General features: G+C 46.5%; 2 protein-coding genes across 2 annotated transcripts in view; both read right to left on the reverse strand.

The window, feature by feature from the left end:
• Window positions 1-23106, reverse strand: part of LOC142465288 (uncharacterized) — a 446439-nt gene that overhangs the window by 154149 nt on the left and 269184 nt on the right.
• Window positions 6381-23106, reverse strand: part of LOC142465287 (uncharacterized) — a 54841-nt gene continuing 38115 nt past the window's right edge. Inside the window, 2 exon segments of the mRNA XM_075569307.1 lie at window positions 6381-8828; window positions 8830-10082. Of these exon segments, the coding sequence (XP_075425422.1) occupies window positions 8727-8828; window positions 8830-10082 (1355 nt within the window). The 3' untranslated portion in view covers window positions 6381-8726.

Raw genomic sequence — 23106 nt, forward strand, 5'->3', positions numbered from 1 at the left:
CATACCACCCTGGTTTATTACATAGTGGCTATAGTAAGAGACTGTTTGAGACACATTGCACCAGCTGTTCTGTGGATACTCTCTATACTTGATCAGCAAGACACCTAGCTGTGGAGACACAAGGAGGTTTTATTGGGAGTAATCAATGTCAAGTACATCATGATTTGTCATGGTTGAGGGGATTCACTTCTCTGTCTTGACCAATAATGACTAAATTTGGAGATTCAGCCAGATATACTGAATACAGGGCTGTAATCTCCATATACCTACTTTTCTACGTAAGGAATTAGGTATTTTGTATGTACAGATTACGCTTTCATTTTCCACAGTAGTCACTATATAGCTCCACACATTATCAGAGCTATAGTGACATTAGGTGCATCATATTATACTATCCATTCAGTCTCTCACTTATACTATCCCTTCCTATTGGAAGATCACACAGAGATTATCAGTTGATATACATTACCCTGTGGATATATTTTCCTTGCTTCTCAGCACCCCATTGGGACATCGGTATACGCTGGTCACACACAAGCGCTCTATTTTGGTTTTTAAATATTATATTTTTTGTGTTAAGTTCAGATTTCAATACAATTTTATTATTTTGATTAGTAGGGTAGTGTGCATCCTATAGGGTTCTTTCTTCTGTGTCTATGGATTACCTTGGCTTCTCCAACCCTGACCCTGCTACGATTGACTATGGACTGTGCAATCCTGAACCGGCTTTGTGGTCTAAGGTCGGTGTATTCACATCCCCACCTCAGCCCCGCTGTCCGGTCCCGGTTTATGGTGAGCACGTCCATTACAGTTTCAGACCCGAGGAATGCTCCTGGGTGCCACTTCAACAGATCCATGCTCCAGGCTTACTCAGGAAGTTTCACACCAAATTTCTGCACAAGCCTTATGGAAATCATCCTGAGGCCGATCCTCAAGGGGGGGTACTGTAAGGAATTCGGGAACACGTCCTTTGCGGCGTGTTCCCTCCTTACCTGCCACTAGTACCGCAGCTGCCTCCGCTCTCCTCTCCGCCCGTGCGCGCACCCCCGCTTTAATTACAGAGCACACGCGCACCCGCTCCTCTTCAGTCTCTGCCACGGAGCTTGGCTCTGCCTCCTCTGACGCATTGCGCCTCCCTCACACGCAGCACACATGCGTGACTGCACGTACCGATCCCCAGCTGCACATCAAGAACTAATCTGCCCGTTGTCTCCTATGACCTATCCCGGCCTCCGCTGGGGCCGCTCCACCCCCGCTCCTATTGGTTTCCTGTTGCTACTTATATCCTGTTCCTGCTCTGTCAGTGCTCCGCATAACCTGTTGTAGCATTGTTGCTTTCCACAGTTGTGCCTTGCCTTGTTCCAGTCTTGTCTTGCAGATTTAACCTCTTGTGTACCGATCCGACTTGTAAGTGAACCCCCTCTGGATATTGACCTCGGTTTACTCTGGACTATGGCGACTTCTCCTACCCCTTATCACGGCTACACAAACTTGGACAATCCTTCTATTTACACTCCCAGACCACGGCTAATGGACTTCTACGATTCTACTGTCTCCAGCCCCAGGATCCGGCGAGTATATTGATTTACCCTCTCTCTCCAACCCAGACCCGGCAACGCTAGACAATCCGCCTTCCAGGCACGCTTCCACTGCTTTGGGTGTGTGGCTTTGTACCGTTCCACCTCAGTGCCGGGGTCTTGCCTCGTTTGTGGATAGCGCGAGTGTTACACTGTGCTGGCTATCTGTAGCCCACCGATGGGGCAACCGGCAAGCAATGCTCTGCCGGACCTCTTAGGGGAGACTAGGCATGGGGGTACAGTGGAGCAGGTAGAGATAGGGTCCCAGTTAAGTGAGCAGCAGAGAGCAGAGGCTAGGAAGATGTTAGAGCAGTATAGGGTTCTGTTCTCGGACAAGCCAGGAAGAACACATATTAAAGATCATCCTGTGCTGACAGGTGATCTGCGTCCACTGCATAAGCATGCATACCGGATATCTGCAGAGGTGAAGGGTGGTATAAGAGATGTTGGCCCTAGGGGTAAGTGTATCATCCCAGAGCCCTTGGGCTTGTTCGATAGTCCTCCTACCCAAGAAGGATCCGACCACCCACTTCTGTGTGTACTACCGGCAGCTCAATGCAGGGACGGTCTCGAATGCCTATCCCATGCCCCGCATGGACAAGTTCTGGATGAACTCGCAGGGGCAAGGTATCTGACTACAATGGATTTGAGTAAAGGGTACTGGCAAATCCCCCTGACCCAAGAGGCTATGGAGAAGTCAGCATTCATCACTCCGAGTGGTCTCTAAGAGTTTTTAGTGATGACATACAGGATGAAGAATGCCCCGGCTACCTTCCAACGCCTGGTCAATCGGTTGTTAGAAGGGATGCAGGGTTACACGAGGGCATACCTGGATGATATTGCTGTCTTTAGTAATTCCTGGGATTCTCACCTGATACACGTAGCAGCAGTGCTAGCAAGAATGAGGAAAGACAGGCTTACCTTAAAACCCACCAAGTGCTTAGTAGGGATGGCAGAGGTGTTGTACTTAGGACACCGGGTGGGGGGAGGGCATCTGAAGCCTGAACCAGCTGAGGTGGAGGCAATCATGCTTTGGCCCATTCCCAAGACTAAGAAGCAGGTTATGGCTTTCCTAGGCACCGCTGGTTACTATAGGGAGTTTGTGCCACAGTACAACGCCGTGGCTAAACCCCTGACTTACCTGACACAGAAGCGACTCCCAGTTCTGGTTGTCTGGTCTCCAGCCTGTGAAAAGGCATTTGGGTCTCTGAAGACCGCACTGGCTAGTGCCTCTATATTAGCTACACCAGACTATGCTAAAAAAATTCTTGATGCAGACCGATGCCTCGGACTATGGTATCGGTGCTGTACTCAGCCAAGTGGGGGAGGAGAGCATCCTGTGGTATACCTAAGTCGCAAATTGTTGCCCAGGGAAGTGGCTTATGCCCCTATTGAAAAAGAATGTTTGGCGATCGTATGGGCACTCCGCAAGCTGCAGCCCTATCTATACGGTTGCCCCTTTACTGTTACTACTGACCATAACCCCCTGAGTTGGTTACAACGGGTGTCCGGGGAAAATGCCATGCTGCTGCATTGGAGTCTTGCCCTACAAAAATTCAACTCCACGATCCAACACAAGAAAGACAGCGAGCACGAAAATGTGGACGGATTATCTCGCAAGGACAGTCCTGTTGACCAAGTAACCTCAAGAGCTGTGCGGTCTGTCAAACCGCCGGTTGGGGCGGTTATCACAGCCCATACACTTTGGAGGTGGGGAGGTGTGACTGTGAGGGGGTACCCAGGCCATAAAATAAAGGTATTATGCCTGGCTGGGTGCCCCTGAGTCATATTGGGGTGGTAGAGTGTCAGCTCTGCAGCCTAACAATGGCTTTCCTTCAGGAGAAGTTATTGTGTATTTTGACTGGTCACTCACAGATCACACATCACTATAAACCCACTCCGTACTATAGTCTGTTGTAGGAGCCTTACATTTGAATGATGGAGGTTATCACGTGAAAATGTCACCATCTTTGGAGCACCCACTTTCTATACACATTGAACGCTTAACAATGGCTGCAAACCTGTAATTGTATTGTAATTGCCTGTGTGTGTGCCGCTAGGCATAAGGGGACCACATCATTATTGTATGCTACATTGTATAAGTAGTGTCTGTGCGTGTCCCGCTAGGTATAAGGGGACCGCATCATTATCCTGTGTTACAATGTATCCACTATGTATCCGTTGTGCGCTTTGCAACAATGTTTCACTGCCACCTTCCCCCCCCCTCACCCCCCTGCAAGAAAGGAAAAAAAAAAGTTTTAAAACACGGCAGCTTGCTGCATAGCATATAGGCAGCAAGCTAACTTTCGCTAATGTTTTTGATATGCAGAGTGCTAGAGGGTAATCATTAAAGCAGGTATGGTTATTATACTAATGAACATAAAAGTGACAGAGGTCACAGCAGTCCCCTATTAGTCCCCTAATGCTGCAACCGATCTGTAGTATATCCCAGCAGGGTCTGCTCAGCTCTACATGAGATCCCACTCACTGACGCCCACTAGTGACGTCACGCCCATTATTGTTGAGTGATAGTATTGACTCACCACCAGATATACTCTGGAATGCACATATTTGTTAGGATTAGTTAAATTGTTGTGTCTTCAACGTGAAACTTTTAGGGTTTAGCTCTACCATAACACATTACTCTCCATGTGTTTCCTTCAAATAAGCTAGGTATCCCATCATTTTGCCAGAGTGCAACTAATAGGGGTCTGCTGTGACCTATGTCACTTTTTTGTTCATTATTGTTATTTTCCCTGTGCACCAGGCTCACTTCATATTACTTGACATTATGGTTTGAGCAGTGTCTCATCTCTCTTATTTCATTATGGTTATTATACTTTAAACTTTCATACAAAGTAATGAATGGAAGTCCCCCTCTTTTTGGTGTATTAAAATTATAAGAGCCAGGACATTTACATTCCAGCGGGCGGAGCTGCAGAAACACTTAGTTCACAAACTCAGTGATTCCCAGGTATATGACCGGCCATTCCGGCCAGAGTCATGCATAACTTAAGTCAGGACGTCCGAAATATCCCATGGAGATGACTCCGGAATGTCTAGGAAGGTCCGAACTTAAAAAGGTACTTACATTGTAAAAGTCTTAAGTGCTGGGAAGTGAGTATAAACAGTTCTCCCTGGCAGATGTCCAGATGCCAGGGGAAGGGTAGACAACATGTCGCCAGGAAAGTCGGCTTGGTTAGGGATGCACAGCAGCTCAGGTGCGAGGTTGGCGCATGACTATAGCATACCTTGAAGCCTTTGCCTGGCTCCATGAAGTACTTGCAGAGCTTGCCAATAGGTGGGATGATTGATTCCCATGCAGCGATTGGCTGCAGTGTAAGACTAGGCTTGTGTGTTTTTAAAAGTCTGTGCAGCCGATCGGGAGGTAGATTCATCTAGCGTGCGATACAAGATAACATTGTAACTAAGATTTGTATCAAGCTTCCAGTATTCGTAAGGACTAAGGATTTTCCAACTAATCCTGCAGTGGGAGAACGAAAAGATTACTTTCGGCGGAGTAAGAGTGGTTGCGTACGGCGCTACTAGCCGAAGACTGTTTTGCGGCTCTATTATAATTATAATATATAAACCCTGCTCCTTGGAATTTGTTCCTGGAGACTTCATTTCTGGGAAGTTCATTCCGGGAACATTTTATTTCATTTTGCCCCGTCCACGTAAGTGTTATTTCGTATTTTTTCAAAACCACGCTGTGTATGTTCATGTTATAAATAAATCACAATTTATTTTATCTCTCGCTTGGCTCAATCAAAGGATCCGGGTATTAATGTGTTAAGAGATCTGGTCCCCGTGACAGACCCTGCTAGTTAAAAAAATAAAAATCTGCACATTTAATATAGTGGGATTTCCCCCCCCCCCCAATTTTTTTAATTAAATCAAGGGTGCATCTTAGAATCGATGACGTCTTTCAATTGAGGAAATAAGGTATGTTTGTCTTATAAACATACAACAAATAATGAATGGAGTGAGTGTGTAAGCTAGTAACTCCAATAAGATTCCCTTCCTGAAATGTGTGTGATTCTATTACCTCCCCTCCAATGTACTTTGGGACTTTCTATTCCTAAACATTTTAACCATTTCAGGTCTTGTCCATGTACAGGCACACCCCGGTTTAAGGACACTCACAAGTAAGGACATAATCGCCCAATAGGCAAACGGCATCTCACGCATGCGCCTGTCAGCACGTCCTGAACAGCAATATCGGCTCCCTACCTGTACCGAAGCTGTGTGCAAGTGGGGAGACTATAGAGCCTGTTACAAATGCGTTATTTACATCAGTTATGCACGTATATGATGATTCCAGTACAGTACATGCATCGATAAGTGGAAAAAAGGCAGTGCTTCACTTTAAGTACATTTTTGCTTTACATACATGCTCTAGTCCCATTGCGTTCGTTAATGCGAGATATGCCTGTACTAATCTAAAGTGGTTAGAAACACTGTATGTTATTAATCCTTTCTTAATGTTATAAATGTGTTCCGCAAAACCTTCTTTAACAAGTCTACTGGTCCTCCCTACATATAGGAGACCACAGAGATACTCCAATAAGTAGACTACAAAACTACTACTACACTTAATAAAAGTGTCACTTGTGTATTTGTTCGTGATGTTTGATTTGAATGTGTTCCTACTTTTACTTACATCACAAAAAAGATGCATTTTCTTGTTCTCTTCCATGTTTTGTGACCCTCCTACCTTGAATATTTGTGCCAAAGAAAACCATCTTTTTCAAGCATTTTTTTTTCAAAAGCGTTTTATCTACATAGCATACATTTCACACAGAGTATATTTTTGACAAGCTAAAAAAATATTTGTTTTACAAATAATGTCTTTTACTAAAGTAAAAAAAACTTCAGATAGTTCATATAACTAAAATGAAAACTGAGAATGTAGTCAAAACCTTTGAAGATATTTAGATGGATATCTACTAAGTGGTGCTATTTAATAAATCGCCTTCCAGCACTGGAACATACCTTACAACCCGTTCATGTGAAGGTGCCTTATGGAATGACACAACTTAAATGAGGGGGTCCAGAGAAGGGATCGAAGCACAGAGGGAGAAGGGGGCCTCAGGCAGCAGGAACAGACTGAACAGCAGAATACAAAAACAGGTCACTGGTACAACAAATCTATCCAGACTCCGCCTGCAGGCAAAGTGCCTCTTTCCTACTAACTGCAAGGGATTCCCACCTGGGCTAGGGCAAAAAGTGGTGCCAAAAACACACATTGACCAGTTGTATACTGACCAAATCCTAGCCGACTCTACAAGGATGGTATAGCCACTACCCAGGACCGAAGGGGGACCTCCCAAGAGCTATGCTTATACCTGGGGTACATCCCACACACTCCTGGGAACCACCAGCTCTCAGTGGGAGCCAAATGCTTACTACTATGCTCTTGTGGGTTCTGTGAGCACTGGGACCTCCACAAATTCAAAGGGTCTCAGGGCTCCCAGAACAGACGCAGAAAAACTAGGCAAAAAAAATGTGCATACAAAGTAAAAATCCTAGTCTCAACTATCTAGGAGGTTGCCACTGATCAGGCTTTGAGGGGAAACCAACCCAAGAATAATGCACTTATACAGGAACCCACTCCCCGTAATCACTGACTCACAAGGAGTCAGTCCTTGTCATGGAACAAGAACTGCATTTCTGTTCCACCCCCCTCTTTCCTTTGCAGCTTCTGCCTGTCAGTTCTTATTTTCAGCTGCATACTGTGTCTGTGTGATATTTAACAATGTTGCATTTCTTGCCTCTGGGCATGTAATCAGTGAGCTGCTACTGCAGCCTCTGAGATCCTCACCAGAATGGGCTAGTCTGCTTTCCCCCCTCTGCTCTGCCCACAGATGGTCTGTCCCCAGGCTATCTTGCTACCCAGCATACATTGGGACTTCCTTTCCATCATAACCTCTGGATGAGTGAGTACCTGCTGTAACTGCTGTAGTGGTAGGATTACCCTTTTCACCTGCCCTTAACTACCAAGCACCCACAGAGAGGCATTATCTAAACATCTACATCTCTTCACAAGTGCCTGTCTTTTACCCTGCTTTCCCTCAATAAAGTGAAGAAAAGATACAGACCTTGTTGTGCTTTGAAAAGAGGGCCAAGTTGAAGCTATCTGGGCTAAATCATCTTACATATGACCCTGGCCTCCAGAATAGTCCTACATAAAAGATTAGCATCAGTCTATACTATCCTTCAGTGGTTACTGAGGACAATGGGAGAGTCACAGAGCTCCAAGTAAGCACACTAGCAAATGCCACACAATACAGTATACAACAGAATAACCAAGTACTAAGGATCACATGGCAATATTTTCCTTCACGAGAATAGATTTAATAAAGAGAGGTACAGTACACAAAGGGTTAACATACAATTCAGCACCAAGCAGCAGTAAAATAAATGGGAAGGCAGTAAAAGTTCCTACAACTTACAGTATAAGAGAAGTTACAGTCTGTGGGGACGGAAGGCTTTGCGCAGAGGCAGGGGGCTACTGCATGGTCCAACGTGTCCAAGGAGAGACAACACAGCAAGTGAATGGCTTCCAAATGTGAGTCTAAAAGCAAAACTGCCAGGAAGGAAATTTTAAAGATTTTCGGCCCAATTGTTCCCTATGGGCTTTTTTGACCTACAGGGTCATTTTGGTCAGTTACCCGCACATAAAAAGAAATGTGAAAATAAGAGGGAATCCAGACAGGAAAGGGATACTGATTCCCTAAACAAGTGTGCCACTTTGCCTGAGATCTAGGAAACATTAAAGGCCTCATCTCAGCAGGGGTCATGCAGCAAAATGGGAGCAGCCAGGCACAGGACAGAGGAAACACTGCAGGGGGCCTCTGCTGGATGTGAGTAGGGGGAGGGTATACAGTCTACAAAAAAGCAATACCCTACTTTAAATACATTTTAGTTCTATTTCTCTCCAAAATTAAGGTACCTGATGGGAAAATCGGTCGTAGGCTGGGCATAACCTTTATTTAAGGGTCTCTTCCATCACATAAGGCCCTTAATGATATTTCTGAGAGCAAACATCCATGACTCACGGTGACATTTTTAAAGCTATAGATTTAAACTCTGTGGTGTTTCTGATCATTATCAAGCTTCACAATTTGGATTAAAAAAAAATCCACATTAGGAGCAATTAAATTTCTTTCGTGTGTGAATTCCCTGATGTTTAACAAGATCTGACTTATGGAAAAAATATTTTCCACATTCAGAGCAAACAAATGGTCTTGGTCTTGCCTCTGTGAATTATCTGATGTTTATTAAGGTTTGAGCTTGAGTAAAAACAGGTCCCACATTCAGAGCAAGCAAATGGCTTCTCTCCTGTGTGAATTTTCTGATGTCTAACAAGATGTGACTTAACGGAAAAAGATTTCCCACAGTCAGAGCAAACATATAGTCTCTCTCCTGTGTGAATTCTTTGATGTGCAACAAGATTTGCGTGCCACAAAAAACATTTTCCACATTCAGAGCAAACACATGGTCTTTCTCCTGTGTGAAGTCTCTGATGTGCAACAAGAATTGAACTCTGAGAAAAAGATTTTCCACATTCAGAGCAAACAAATGGCTTCTCTCCTGTGTGAATTTTCTGATGTCTAACAAGATCTTTCTTAAGAGAAAAAGAATTCCCGCATTCAGAGCAAACAAATGGCTTCTCGCCTGTGTGAATTTTCTGATGTTTAACCAAACTTGTCTTAAGAGAAAAAGATTTCCCACATTCAGAGCAAACAAATGGCTTCTCTCCTGTGTGAATTTTCTGATGTCTAACAAGATCTGACTTAACGTAAAACGATTTTCCACAATCAGAACAAACAAATGGTCTCTCTCCTGTGTGAGTTCTCTTGTGTTTAATTAGATCTGGCTTACGGGTAAAACTTTTCCCGCATTCAGAGCAAACAAATGGTCTCTCACCTGTGTGAATTCTCTGATGTGTAACAAGAGTTGAGTTCCACAAAAATATTTCCCCACATTCAAAGCAAGGAAACAATTTTCCTCCCTTGTGAATTGTCTGATGTTTAACAAGAGCCGAGTTACTAGTAAAGCATTCATCACATTCAGAGCAATTATACAGGCTTTCTGTATTGTGTGTTCTTTGGTGAATTGTACAATCTGATTTATTATTAAACTTTTTACCACATTCACTGCACTTATACGTCATTACTGACAGGTTTTTGTTAATTTTCTGGGCATTAGTGTTTCCTTTGTCCCACTTCTTAATAGGAGTAGATGCATGTTCATGTTCTTTCAGTGTATATATGTGGGAAACTGTGGGATTTTCTTCTTTACGTGAGCCCGATTCCTCAGCCATAATTCTCACAGCTTTTCTCTGTCTCTTACTTGGGTTATTTTGCCTCAAGTAATTTTCTCCTTGATCACTTTTAACAGCACTGTTATCTTCATTCACACGATCTTGTGAGCAAAGAGGAGTGTGCCCATCTGCAGGTATACTTCTGCTCCTGGATTTATCTGTTGGAAATAAATGTGCTGTGAGAAACAAAGTTAATTACCCAATTTTCTCGATTCTAAGACGCACCCTTGATTTAATAAAAAAAATTGGGGAAAAAACCCCACTATATTAAATGTGCAGAATTTTTTCCTTGGGGGATTGAGAGGGGAGGGAGAGGGGAGAGAGAGAGGGGGGATAGGGGGAGGGTGGGGAGAGGGAGAGAGGGAGAGAGAGAGGGAAGGGGGGAGAGAGAGGGGGAAGGGGAGAGAGAGAGAGGGAAGGGGGGTGAGAGAGGGAAGGGGGGGTGAGAGGGAAGGGGGGAGAGAGAGGGAAGGGGGGAGAGAGAGGGAAGGGGGGAGAGAGAGGGAAGGGGGGGAGAGAGGGAAGGGGGGGAGAGAGAGGGAAGGGCGGAGAGAAAGAGGGAAGGAGGAGAGAAAGAGAGAGGGGGAGAGAAAGAGGGGGAGAGAGAGGGAAGGGGGAGAGAGGGGGGAAGGGGGGGAGAGAGAGAGGGGGAGACAGGGGGAATGGGGGGGGGGGAGAACGGAGGGAAGGGGGAGGGGGAGAAAGGAGGGAAGGGGGAGAATGGAGGGAAGGGGAGAGGGGGGAGAATGGAGGGAAGGGGAGAGGGGGGAGAATTGAGGGAAGGGGGAATGGGGAGAGAGATGGGGGGGAGAGATATGGGGGAAGGGGGGAGAGATAGGGGGAGAGGGAGAGAATGAAAGGGCACACAGAGACACACAAACACACAGAGATAGACACACAGACACCTCCTTCTGCCCGTGCATCTCACACAGAGATTTGACAGGGGGGAGGAGGGGGGCTGCTGTGTCCGGTTGCTGTGAAGACAGAGCCGTGATCTCTCTGCATGCAGGGGAGGGGGCTGTAAACAGCTATGTTGTGTGCAGAACACAGACTGGCTGCATCTCCTGCATATCTCTCTGCACGAGGGGGAGGAGGGGAGCTGGGATCGCAGACATTTTTGCTGCACACAGAAAACCCGGCAGGCCTCTCCAGCAGCGCCTCCTGGCTGTTTTTTTCCCCAGTACATCGATTGTAAAACGCAGTCCTATTTTAGCCACGTGAAAAAGGGAAAAAACCTGCGTCTTACAATCGAGGAAATACGGTAATAGCATAAATATAATTTAACATTACTGGTTGAACATTTCAATTACCGGTAGTATAAAACATGTCCCAAATTGCAATTGGAATATACTGCAAGCTAAAGAAGTACTATTGCAAAACTGAAAGCAAATCAGGGGTTAATTTACATTTTATAGAGGTACCTTCTACAGATCTATTGAAATAGGTTTTGATAACTAAAATGTTCTAGTCCTTCCTGGAACACAAAGAGTTAAGGTAGCCGAGCTAAACAAAATGTCACAGATGTATAACTGACCCTCAGAAATGTCACCCGAGAGCCCACATTCAATACCAGGAACCAGAGTAAATGCCAAACAGAATGGATGTCCTGGCTCCTTGTGGTGGGAATCAGACAGGAATGTATACTGCGAGAGAACACCTCGCGATGCATTTGTGCTGTAAATCCTACTGGAGCTAAACTTTTCAGAAACCTACTGTGATGTGAAATAATATGAATATTGTTTTGTATGTTTATATACTGAAATAAATGGGTAATTAAGAGTATTTCAATCTCTCCTTTACAGTACTATCATATTCCCTTCAATGCGATATAGTAGTAAAAGGTACCAGTGTCTGGTATGTGGAACGACTCCAGGAATATTCTGATTACATTGAGGTACAGATTGGATTTCTCAAGACAGTTATTGGGATCCTCAAAAACAGTGTTTCTCAGCAGGGATTTAGCGCCCCCTGGGGAGCAGTGGGAGGATGAAAAGAATGAGGAGCATTGAGAAAGCAGGGCAGTCGTTAGGCAGTTGGGCAGTTTCCTCCATTCTGATTGACTGCATTACCAAATCAGCAGCAGCAGCCAATCAGGAGGTGGCATCAGATTCTAACTCAGATTCTCTTGGACATAACACCTGTGTTGCGCAAAAGGTGGTCCCCCTAAGAGAGTCTCTCCAATGTGCCTTCACTGTTCCAGTCCACTAAGACAGTTAATACTAAACCAGGTCAATATCAGAGGAAAAGTAAGAACTTCAAAGCCCTGGAGATCGGTCATCCCCTCCCCCTGCGTATCTGCAGTAGGGGTCAGTGTTCACTCTACCGCGGACTGTCTTGGACATAACACCCGAGTCGTGCCAAAGATGGTGAAAGGGTGTCAGCCATTTTCTGCTGTTAGAAATGCTCTGTTATTGTTCTTGGATAAAATATTGCAGAAGTATATTGAAGCATTTACATCTTCACACATTACCTGCTCTCACAGTTCTACCTCATCATAATCCCACTAACTTCTTCAATGCCAACTCCTTCAATTAACAAGAAGCCATCCAACACACACCATCCTTTTTATCCCCCTGTACCTTCTGTTTCCACTTACCCTGTCTTATAGATTGTAAGCTCTTGGGAAGGATGCTCCTTATTGTAACGTTTGCACTACCCACAAACAAGACAAGAAACCGGTACTGAGGTGGGAAGGTATAAAACCACGCACCGACAGCAGCAGAGGCGTGCCTGGAAGGCGGATTGTAAGCGTAGCCGGGTCTGGGCAGGAGAGTGGGTTCGTCCGTATACTCGCCGGGGTCTTGGGTTGTAGAGAGAAGAGTAGCTGAAGTCTGTTAAGCCGTGGTCTGGGATTGGAGAGTTGAGAGTTGATGAAGTCCTTGTAGCCGTGATCTTGGGTTGGAGAGGTAAACGTAGTCGAGGGTAAGCCTGTGGCGGTGACGGAGTTAACCAGGCTTATAATAAAGGTCAAGCCTGCTTGGTTACCCCTGCCCCGTGTTTTGAGGTCCTAGAATGTCAGCTCTGGGGCCCGGGCATTGTGTATCCATTACTGTGACTGTGTGCAAAATATGAGACAACTGCCATTTTTGTGTCTTTACCTTTTCTAGAGATGCTGGGACCGGGAGATTTTCAGGAGGTAAGTTTCAGGGGGAGGGGGGGTAGGGGGGGTTGCCAGAGAAAGTTGTTACAGATTGTGGCTAGGTATCGGGGTTCTCAAGTTATGAGTTACCCCAGAAATGTATCTGGGAATCAAGTGAGATTCTCAGATACATGGAAGCCCAGTGCTCCAGGCAGACCCCCATCCTGAAACCGTTCTTGCGACTCACCACTAGGATGTCCTGCTTCAGCACAGAGCAGGAAAAGGTAAACATGGGACACCAGGGGTATTGTATTGTATGTCTTTATTTATATAGCGCCATTAATGTACATAGCGCTTCACAGTAGTAATACACGTGGTAATCAAATAAATAACATAATATAAATAACAGCTCATGGGAATAAGTGCTTTAGACATAAAAGTAACATTAAGGAAGAGGAGTCCCTGCTCCGAGGAGCTTACAGTCTAATTGGTAGGTTGGGAGAACGTACAGAGACAGTAGGAGGGAAAAAAATAGCATGTTTTTGTATTGCGCTGCTAGTTATACGTAGCGCTTTACAGAGACATTTTGCAGGCACAGGTCCCTGCCCCGTGGAGCTTGCAATCTATGTTTTTGGTGCCCGAGGCACAGGGAGATAAAGTGACTTGCCCAAGGGCACAAGGAGCCGACACCAGGAATTGAACCAGGCTCCCCTGCTTCAAACTCTCAGTGCCACTCAGTGTCTTTTACTCACTGAGCCACTCCCTCTCCAGTCCGGTGAATGTGTATAAGATGGAGGTTTGTTTTATTAAAATAAGATACAGGGGGGAAATCAAATAATGTGTTAAATGTATGAGTTATGGTAACAATGTTTTTGAATAAGGAAAAAGAGAATGGGTTTTAACCATCCCCCAAGATTTATAAGTAGGTTTTTGAAGCAATGTCATAGGAAGTCACTTAGATAAACAACCCATTTGCATAGGAAGCTTCAAAGAGACATTTGAAAGGTGTTAAAACCTTTTATTGACACGTAGGGTGTGTAGGCGTCTTCAGTCTGATATTCCTTGAAGAGAGCCACACTTTGTCTCCTAGCCTGAATTTAGGTGCCTCTCGGCGATGTCGATCCGCCTGCTTCTTTTGTGTAAGGACTGCCTGCTGGAGAGTTTTTTGAATCCTCCAGGAATTCTGAAGCAAGTTTACTCTGAAATCAGCCGCCGGAACTCCGGAGGGATTCGAGGAAATGGGAAGACGTGCTGGGTGGAACCCATAGTTTACAAAGAAGGGCGACTCCTGGATAGACTCATTTCTGAGTTGTGAGCGAATTCAGCCCATGGAAGGAGGTCTACCCAGTTATCCTGTGCGGCGGAAATAAAGTATCTGAGATACTGCTCTAAGGATTGATTTGTTCTCTCCGTCTGACCGTTGGTTTGGGGATGTTAACAGAAGAAAAAAGAAGTGAGATATCCAACCTTTGGGCGAAGGCACGCCAAAATTTTGAGACAAACTGAACCGCGGTCAGATACTATAGAGAGTGGGACTCTGTGGATGCAAAAGACCTCCTTAATATAGATGTCAGCCAGGGTGGCAGAATTAGGAAGGCCTTTGAGAGGTATGAAGTGAGCTTGTTTTGAAAATAGATCCACAATGACAAGAATAGTATTCATTCCTTTAGAGACAGGGAGCTCGACAATCAAGTCCATTGAAAGGTGGGTCCATGGACGACACGGAATAGGTAGTGGGCGAAGCAGGCCAGATGGCTTGTTGCGGGGCGGACTTATTTCGGGCGTTGGTAGAGCAAGAACTGATAAACTCCTTAATGTCTTTCAGCATATTCGGCCATCAGAAAGTGCATCTGATTAGATCCGATGTTCTCTTAGAACCAGGGTGACCTGGTGACCTAGAAGAGTGACCCCATTCAAGGATTTTCTGGTACAATTGCGGAGCAGCATACAAGCAACCCTCTAGCATCTCCATACCCTCGGGAATCTGCATCTGAGTCTCCAAGATCTGATCTAGTACATCAAAAGAATTTGCAGAAATGATATATTTAGAAGGAAGAATATTCTCTCGAATATCTTCGGATTTATCTTCACTGACAAATTGACGGGATAATGCATCAGCCTTGAGATTCTTAGTAACGGGAATGTAGGATATAATGTAATTAAATCTTAAGAAGAAGAGCCCAGCGGGCCTGATGAGAACCGAGGCGACGAGCGCCTTCAATACACAATACATTTTTATGGTCCGTGAGGATCGAGATAGGATTCTCAGTACCCTCCAGGAGATGTCTCCATTATTCCAGGGCAAGTTTGATGGCCAGCAGCTCTCTGTTACAGTACCAACGTCATAGTTTTGCTCTACGGAGGAGAATTTCTTAGAGAAGAACCCACAAGGGTGTAGTTTATCCTGGGGGTTTTGTCTTTGTGAGAGTATGGCTCCTGCTCCAGTATCCAAAGTGTCTACTTCCTTAGGGGGTGGAACGGGGGCGCATCCCCCGCGGCAGCCGTGATAGGTCTAAGGCTTCCAAGAACAAGTGTAGCTGTTGTGCAGCTAATGAATGCTTCTATGAGCAGGTGTAGCTGTTGTGCAGCTAATGAATGCTTCTATGAGCAGGTGTAGCTGTTGTGCAGCTAATGAATGCTTCTATGAGCAGGTGTAGCTGTTTGGCACCTAGTGGATCTTGACACGGAGCTTGGGGGTGTGGCGCACGTGTCACATGCGAGCGCCGCGTGCAGTTAGTGCGCCGCACGATCCGGGAGCGGAGCCTGAGCCTGCGGCGTTGGATGACGCGATTTTGGCGCGCATGCGTGCTGCTCACGTCTGGTAAGGAATGTGGTCCATAGGCACCCCGCGCGTACGCAGTGGTGCTCGAGAGGATGCATGGAGCGGCTGTACTTTGGTAATCCTTACAGTACCCCTCCCCCTTCAGAGGAGACCTCCGGACAAACCCTGCGAGGCTTCAGGGGTTACTTCCGGTGAAAGTTTGACGAGTTCGGGTGTGTGGACTTGCAGTTGTGGGATCCAGGATCATTCCTCTGGACCGTATCCCCTCCAGTGAATGAGGTATCGGATTGTCCCTCTAAATAACCTGGAGTCTAGGATAGCCTAAACTTCGTACTCCTGCTGGCCCTGTACGATTTGAGGGCCCGGTGGTGCAGGAGCTGGATCTGGAAAGCGGAGGCTGCGATGTGCTGGTTTCAATAAAGAAATGTGAAATACTGATTTGATTCTCATCGATGAGGGGAGTTGCAGGTGGTATGCCACTGGATTTATTCTCTCCAAGACTTTGAAAGTGCCCAGGAATCTTGGGGCCAGTTTGAGTGTGGGGACTTTTAGGTGTATGTTCCGTGAGGACAGCCATACTTTGTCTCCCAGTCTCAGCTCTGGAGTTTCGTGACAGTGGCGGTCTGCATGAGTTTTATGTCTAGAGGAGGCCATGAATCTTATAGTGCTTGGATCCGGTCATCAGCTGCAGAAACCCCAGAGGAAGGGGAAGAGAAGGTGTAAATATATTTTCTACTGCATACGTAGGAATCTCCTCTCGTACTTGGATCAATACCCCCCGGGAGGCCTTTTTCCCACTCTTAGAGTGCTGGACAGGAAAAGAACGAACAGCTCGGAGAAGTAATTGAGTCGGACACCAGTGAGTGTTGTCAAAAACCTCTCCTCTTTATTAATGGTTACAGTCAGGTTTTATAGGCGAGCGAGCGAAGAAAAAAGAGTATACGTGAGAAACTTACTTCCCTTTATGTTTACTTAGAAAGTGACAGATGGAAAGTTACAGTTTGGGAACCTTCAATTTGCCCAGTCTTAGGGCAGTCTAGGGCGCGTCATAATTCTTGCTGTTAAGACAGTTCATAAATTTGGGCTAAGCATGGTTGGCTAGAACTTCCTGTTTCTACATTGTGAAACTATGTCTGAACGTACATAATTCAGAAGTTCAGCCACCATTAATTGGGTAAAAGGTCAGTTTAACATCAGACTAAAAAGCATAATGGCAGTGTTAGTGTAAAATGGTTATATAGCAGACAAAATGGAGTCCCCCCTTGATACATACATTATCAGAAGGGTAGCCACGCCGGATGGAAACCGTTGTTTACAAAGAAAGGAGAAGTCTGTGTACTCTCGTTCCTCAGAGAATTATTGGTGAACTCTGCCCAGGGAAGCAGGTCTGCCCAGTCGTCCTGCGACGAAGCAGCGCAGGTCCTGCTCTAAGGATTGATTGGTCCTATCTGTCTGTCCATTCGTCTGTGGATAGTACCCCAATGAAAAATGCAGAGAAATGTTCAATCTTATGGTGAAGGCTCGCCAGAACCTCGAGACAAACTGGAGCCCTCTGTTGGATACAATGGTGGAGGGGGTTCCGTGGAGGCGGAAGATCTCCCTACAGAATATGTGTGCCAAGGTTGGGGAGTCTGGTAGTCCTTTGAGTGGGATAAAATGTGCTTGTTTAGAGAACCTGTCTATAACTACGAGTATGGTGTTCATACCTATGGATCTTGGCAGTTCTACGATGAAGTCCATACAGGTCCCTCCAGGGGCGGTCCGGGATAGGTAGGGGGTTTAAAAGTCCTTGGGGTTTACTGCGGGGTGTCTTGTTCCGTGCACATGTGGTGCATGCTTTGGTAAATTCCGTTATGCCTTTTTGCATGTTAGGCCACCAGAGTGTCCGTGCGATTAAGTCTGTGGTACTCTTAGTATCGGGATGGCCGGCGGTTTTTGACCAATGTCCCCATTCCAAGATCTTATTGCGGAAGGGTAATGCTGCAAAGAGGCATTCGTCCGGGACATCCAGGCCTTCCGGGATGTTGGTTTGGTCCAGCAGGATGTCATCTAGTATGTCGAATGTATTGGCGGAGATGATGAACTTGGCAGGCAGGATGGTCTCTGACGTGGCTTCGATTTTGTTCTCACTTAAAAACTGACGGGAAAGGGCGTCTGCTTTTAGGTTCTTGGAACTGGATATGAATGATATGATGTAATTAAAGCGTGAAAAAAAAGTGACCAACGGGCTTGATGGGCTCCCAGGTGTTGAGCGCTCTCCAGGTACATAAGGTTTTTGTGGTTGGTGAGGATTGTGATGGGACTCTTTGTACCCTCCAGCAGATGTCTCCATTCCTCCAAGGCTAGTTTGATGGCCAGTAGTTCTCTGTTGCCTACATCAAAGTTCTGTTGTGCTGATTACATTTTTTTAGAGAAGAAGGCAAATGGGTGTAGGTTAGAAGATGGTGATCCTCTCTGTGACAGGGTGGCGCCGGCTCCGATGTCTGATGCGTCTACTTCCAATGAGAATGGTAGTCTGGGATTGGGGTCGATCAGTATAGGTGCAGAGATAAATGGTTTCTTTAAAGTGTTGAAGGACTGGATAGCTGCAGGTGGCCAGGATACAATGTCAGTTCCTTTCTTGGTGAGAGCAGTGATGGGTGCGACAATGGAAGAGAACTTGTAGATGAACCTTCTATAATTGGCAAATTCTAGGAATCTCTGAATGCCTTTGAGAGATGTGGGGAGCAGCCAGTGCATGACGGCTTTCTACTTGGGGGTGTCCATGGAAAACCCAGAATATGATATGATGTATCCTAGAAAGGCAGTGGATGTTTGGTGAAAGCTGCACTTTTCCAGTTTGGCATAGAGGTGGTGCTGACGAAGGCGTGGAAGTACCTGTTTGACTTGGTCAATGTGTTCTGGGGTGGTCTTGGAAAAAAATAACATGTTGTCCAGGTAAACGATAACGAATCTGTTCAGCAGGTCTCTAAATATTTCGTTAACAAAGTCTTGGAAGACTGCTGGGGCATTGCACAGACCGAATGGCATAACCAGGTATTTGTAGCTGCCATCTCGTGTGTTGAATGCCGTTTTCCACTCGTCGCCCTGACGAATCATTACCAGGTTGTAGGCCCCACGGAGGTCCAATTTGTTGAATATGGTGGATCCCTGGAGGCGGCCGAACAACTCTGATATCAATGGTAGTGGGTAGTGGTTTTTAATGGTGATCTTGTTTAATCCTCGGTAGTCGATGCAAGGTCTTAGGGTGCCATCCTTTATTTGACAAAAAAAAATTGCCCCCGCCGGTGATGAGGACTTTCTGATGAACACTTTTTGGAGATTATCCCGGATGTATTCGGACATGGCTTTGGTTTCTGGAAGGGAGAGAGGGTAAGAGCCCCCTCTGGGCAGGGTGGAACCGGGCAGGAGGTCTATGAGACAGTCGAAGGGTCGAGGGGACGGCAATACCTCTGACCTGGCCTTGTCGAATACGTCTCTGAATTATTAGTTATATTCATCTGGTAAAGGGTCTTGTGGCTCTTCTGGTGTCTTAATGCTGCAGATTTTCTGAGGGGGAACTGCACACGTTGTGGAACATTGTTGGTTCCATTGATGAGTGGATTGTGGCGTTGGAGCCTTGGAAGGCACAGGATGATTTCGGCAGATGGGGAGTGGATCACGTCTAGGGTGATATTCTCCCTGTGGGTCTGTTCGCACACCAGGGAGAATTCCAAGGTCTGTAGGATGATGAAGGCCGGTTGCAGATGGCGTCCGTCAATGGCTTCTAATCCCACCAGGGTTTTTGTTTTTTTCCAATGGGAAGTTGTTTCTTATGGCGAATTCCTGGTCTATGAAGTTTCCTCCGGAACCAGAGTCTATGAAAGCGGATACATTCACTGCCACGCCTGGGGTTTGAAGGGATACTGGAATCAGGATTCTTCTGGGCAGGGAGTCTTGCGTGATGGAGGAGTTAGGGAGTGTTCCCACGGGAGCTCCTCTGGGTCTCAGTGGAGGGTCGGCATTCCTCGACTTGAGTGGGCAGTGGAGGGCTAGGTGACCTGGGTTGCCGCAGTATAGGCACAGTCCGAAGGTTCGGCGACATTGCTTCTCAGATAGGGAGAGTTTGTTGCCACCCAACTGCATGGGTTCTGGAGCTTCGGTCGTAAGTGTCTCTGGAACGTAGTGAAACAATGAAGTCCTGGCGGTTTCGTGAACGCTCGGATTTTCTCTCCTGCAAGCGCTGGTCCACCCTGATGCAGACTGCGATGAGTTCCTCAGGGTCCGTTGGGCGCTCCAGGACTGCGATGAGCTCCTCCAGGTCCGAGCGGCGAGCTCGGTTTTTAGGGGTTCCGAGAGTCCTTGACAGAAGGCGGAAGAGAGAGCCTCACCATTCCACTCTGTCTCTGAGGCGATTGTTCGGAATTCCAAGGCGTATCTTGCCACCAGACAATTTCCCTGGAAAACATGAAAAAGGGAAGACGCTGCAGTAATTTTACGCCCTTGGGTGTCGAAGACACGTCTGAATTCTTTTGGGAACTGCCCAATGTCTTGAGTAAGATCTCTCCTCAGCTCCCAGATAGGAGAGGCCCACGCCAATGCATCCCCTGTGAGCAAGGAGATAATGCATGCCACTCTTGATCTCGGAGTCAGGAACCGGGCGGGTGTCATCTCAAATTGTATGAAACATTGGTTAAGAAAACCGCGACATTCTAGTGGGTCTATGTTTGTGGGGCTGAGCATACTGTCACGCTGTGCTCACCACAAACAAGATGAAACCCCGGTATGGAGATGGGAATAGTAACAAACACCAGCCACAGGCACGGGGCCACGTCCGGAGTGTAGGATTGTCTCTGTAGCCGGAGCAGGGATATAGAGGACAGAGAAGTCGTGATACTTTCAAGTTCAACATAGGAGAGATCCGAGGCATAGAAGGTACTTTGCCAAAGTCAGGATAGGAGAGGAGCGAAGAGAAGGAGGATAGCCAAGATCAGGAGCCAGAGGTCAGAGTAGTCAAACAAGCCGGTTCGGTACACAAGGGGTAAATCTAGAATAAGCAGCAGGACAGGAACAAGGCAGGAACAGCAAGGGTAAACACAGAGTAACATATCTATGCTCAGCCAATGTACCTGTGACATTGGTGAGCATATATAGGCAGGATCAGCCAATCCCTAAGGGGGTGGAGCGGGGGTGCGGCCCCCGAGATAGGTCTAAGGCTTCCAAGAACAGGTGTAGCTGTTGTGCAGCTAATGAATGCTTCTATGAGCATGTGCAGCTGTTTTTGCAGCTAATGAATGCTTCTATGAGCAGGTGCAGCTGTTTGTGCAGCTAATGAATGCTTCTATGAGCAGGTGTAGCTGTTTGGCAGCTGGTGGATCTTGACACAGAGCTTGGGGGCATGGCAGACGTGTCATGTGCGAACGCCGTGTGCAGTTACTGCGCAGCACAATCCAGGGGCGGAGCCCGAGTCCGCGGCGTCGGATGACGCCATTTTGGCACGCATGCGTGCTGCGCGCGTCTGATAAGGAATATGGTCCATAGGCACCCCACGCATACGCGGTGGTGCTCGAGAGGATGCACTTCGGTAATCCTTACACCGCGGAGATCGAGTATAGAAAAAATGGTAGCTCCCTGTAAATGGTCAAAAAGTTCTGAGATGAGAGGCAAGGGGTAGCAGTTCTTTAAGGTAATCTTGTTAAGGCCTCTGTAGTCTATGCATGGGTGAAGAGAACCACCCTTCTTTTTAACAAAAAAGAAGCCAGCCCCAGCAGGGGAAGTAGAATTTCTGATGAAGCCTTTCTTTAAATTCTCCTGAATATATTCAGACATGGCCTTGGTCTCCGGAAGAGGCAAGGGATAGGATCTGGCATTAGGGAGACTAGCACCAGGCAGGAGGTCAATGGGGCAATCAAAGGGATGATGAGTGGGAAGAACCTCAGAACGGACTTTGTCGAATACATCAATGAATTCTACATATACTTCGGGAAGAGAGGGCTTAACAGGGGAATTAGTTTCTAAACCAGCGAAAATTTGCACCGAAGAGGAAGAAAGTAATTTAGGGGACATATCCCATCGTATGGGTTCCTTGGCACTCCAGTCTATAAAAGGATTGTGTTGCTGGAGCCAAGGTAGGCCCAGGATTACCTGCACAGAATGAGAGTGAATTACGTCCAGGGAGATCTCCTCCTTGTGTCCATCCTTCCTGAAGAGAAAGGGTAGGTGTCTCCAAGGATATGAAGGCTGGTTGGAGAGGATGTCCATCAATGGCCTCGAGACCGACGGGTACGGACTGCTTTACCAACGGAATCCCATGTATGGTAGCAAAATCTTGATCCACAAAATTTCCCCCAGACCCAGAGTCAATAAATGCAGAAGCAGAAATTCAGAAATTAGGACCCTCGAGGGTCTCTTTGGCAGGGTTTTTTTCATAGAGGGGAAGGAGGAAATGGTACTGGCATTTCCCGGCTTAGTGGGGCAGTCCACAGTGAAGACCCAGACTCTCAATCCTCCGAAGATGAGAGTTGGCGATTACCCAACTGCATGGGTTTCGGAGCCTCAAGAGCTGGGAAAGCGGTAGGAGAGGATCTACGGATAGGAGTAATAGAAGTGAGAGTTCGTGGATGGTGGCTTTAAACTCGCCTTTCTTGGAGGCTTAGATCCACCCTGATACATACGGCAATAAGGTGCTCAAGCGCAGGGGGTCTTTCCTGAGTGACTAGCTCATTTTTCAGAGTCTCTGCCAGAAGGCTGCTGATAAGGCCTCATTGTTCCAACACGTCTCTGCAGCAATGGTCCGAAATTCCAGAGCGTATATTGCAACCGATCTACGACCCTGAGAAATGTGAAACAAGGAAGAAGCAGCGTTGACCTTACGGCCTAGGGTGTCAAAAACCTGTTGGAAGTCCTTCTTGAAACTTGCAAAGTTTTGGGTAAGTTCAGGTCTCAGTTCCCAGATGGGGGATGTGACGATAGTGAGGGTTTGGCCCGGGATTAACGGGGTTACTCCCCAAGGGCCCCCCTCTAACCTCGCCAGGGAGACAAGGGGTTAACTGGGCTGAGGCCCAGAACTGTGACTTAACCCTTGTTAAATAACATGAAAATGCTTATTCCCCTGTGTAAATGATGTTGTTGCTGGATCAGGGTCTGCATAACCCACCCACTGGGACTTAAGGGGTTAATCTTATATGCAGTGCTGAATAAACAGTTACCTGAAAACTGGTAATTTGGTAACTGAGTAAGCCAGGACCCTGAGCCTTGGGGTACAGCCTCCGGGTCACCCCCCAAGTACACACATATTAAAAATATAACGTTGTCATAAGAGAAACATATATTTTGGATAAAGTGACTTTTTGCAGTTTTT

Source organism: Ascaphus truei, chromosome 13 (assembly GCF_040206685.1).
Source record: "Ascaphus truei isolate aAscTru1 chromosome 13, aAscTru1.hap1, whole genome shotgun sequence".
Taxonomy (NCBI): domain Eukaryota; kingdom Metazoa; phylum Chordata; class Amphibia; order Anura; family Ascaphidae; genus Ascaphus; species Ascaphus truei.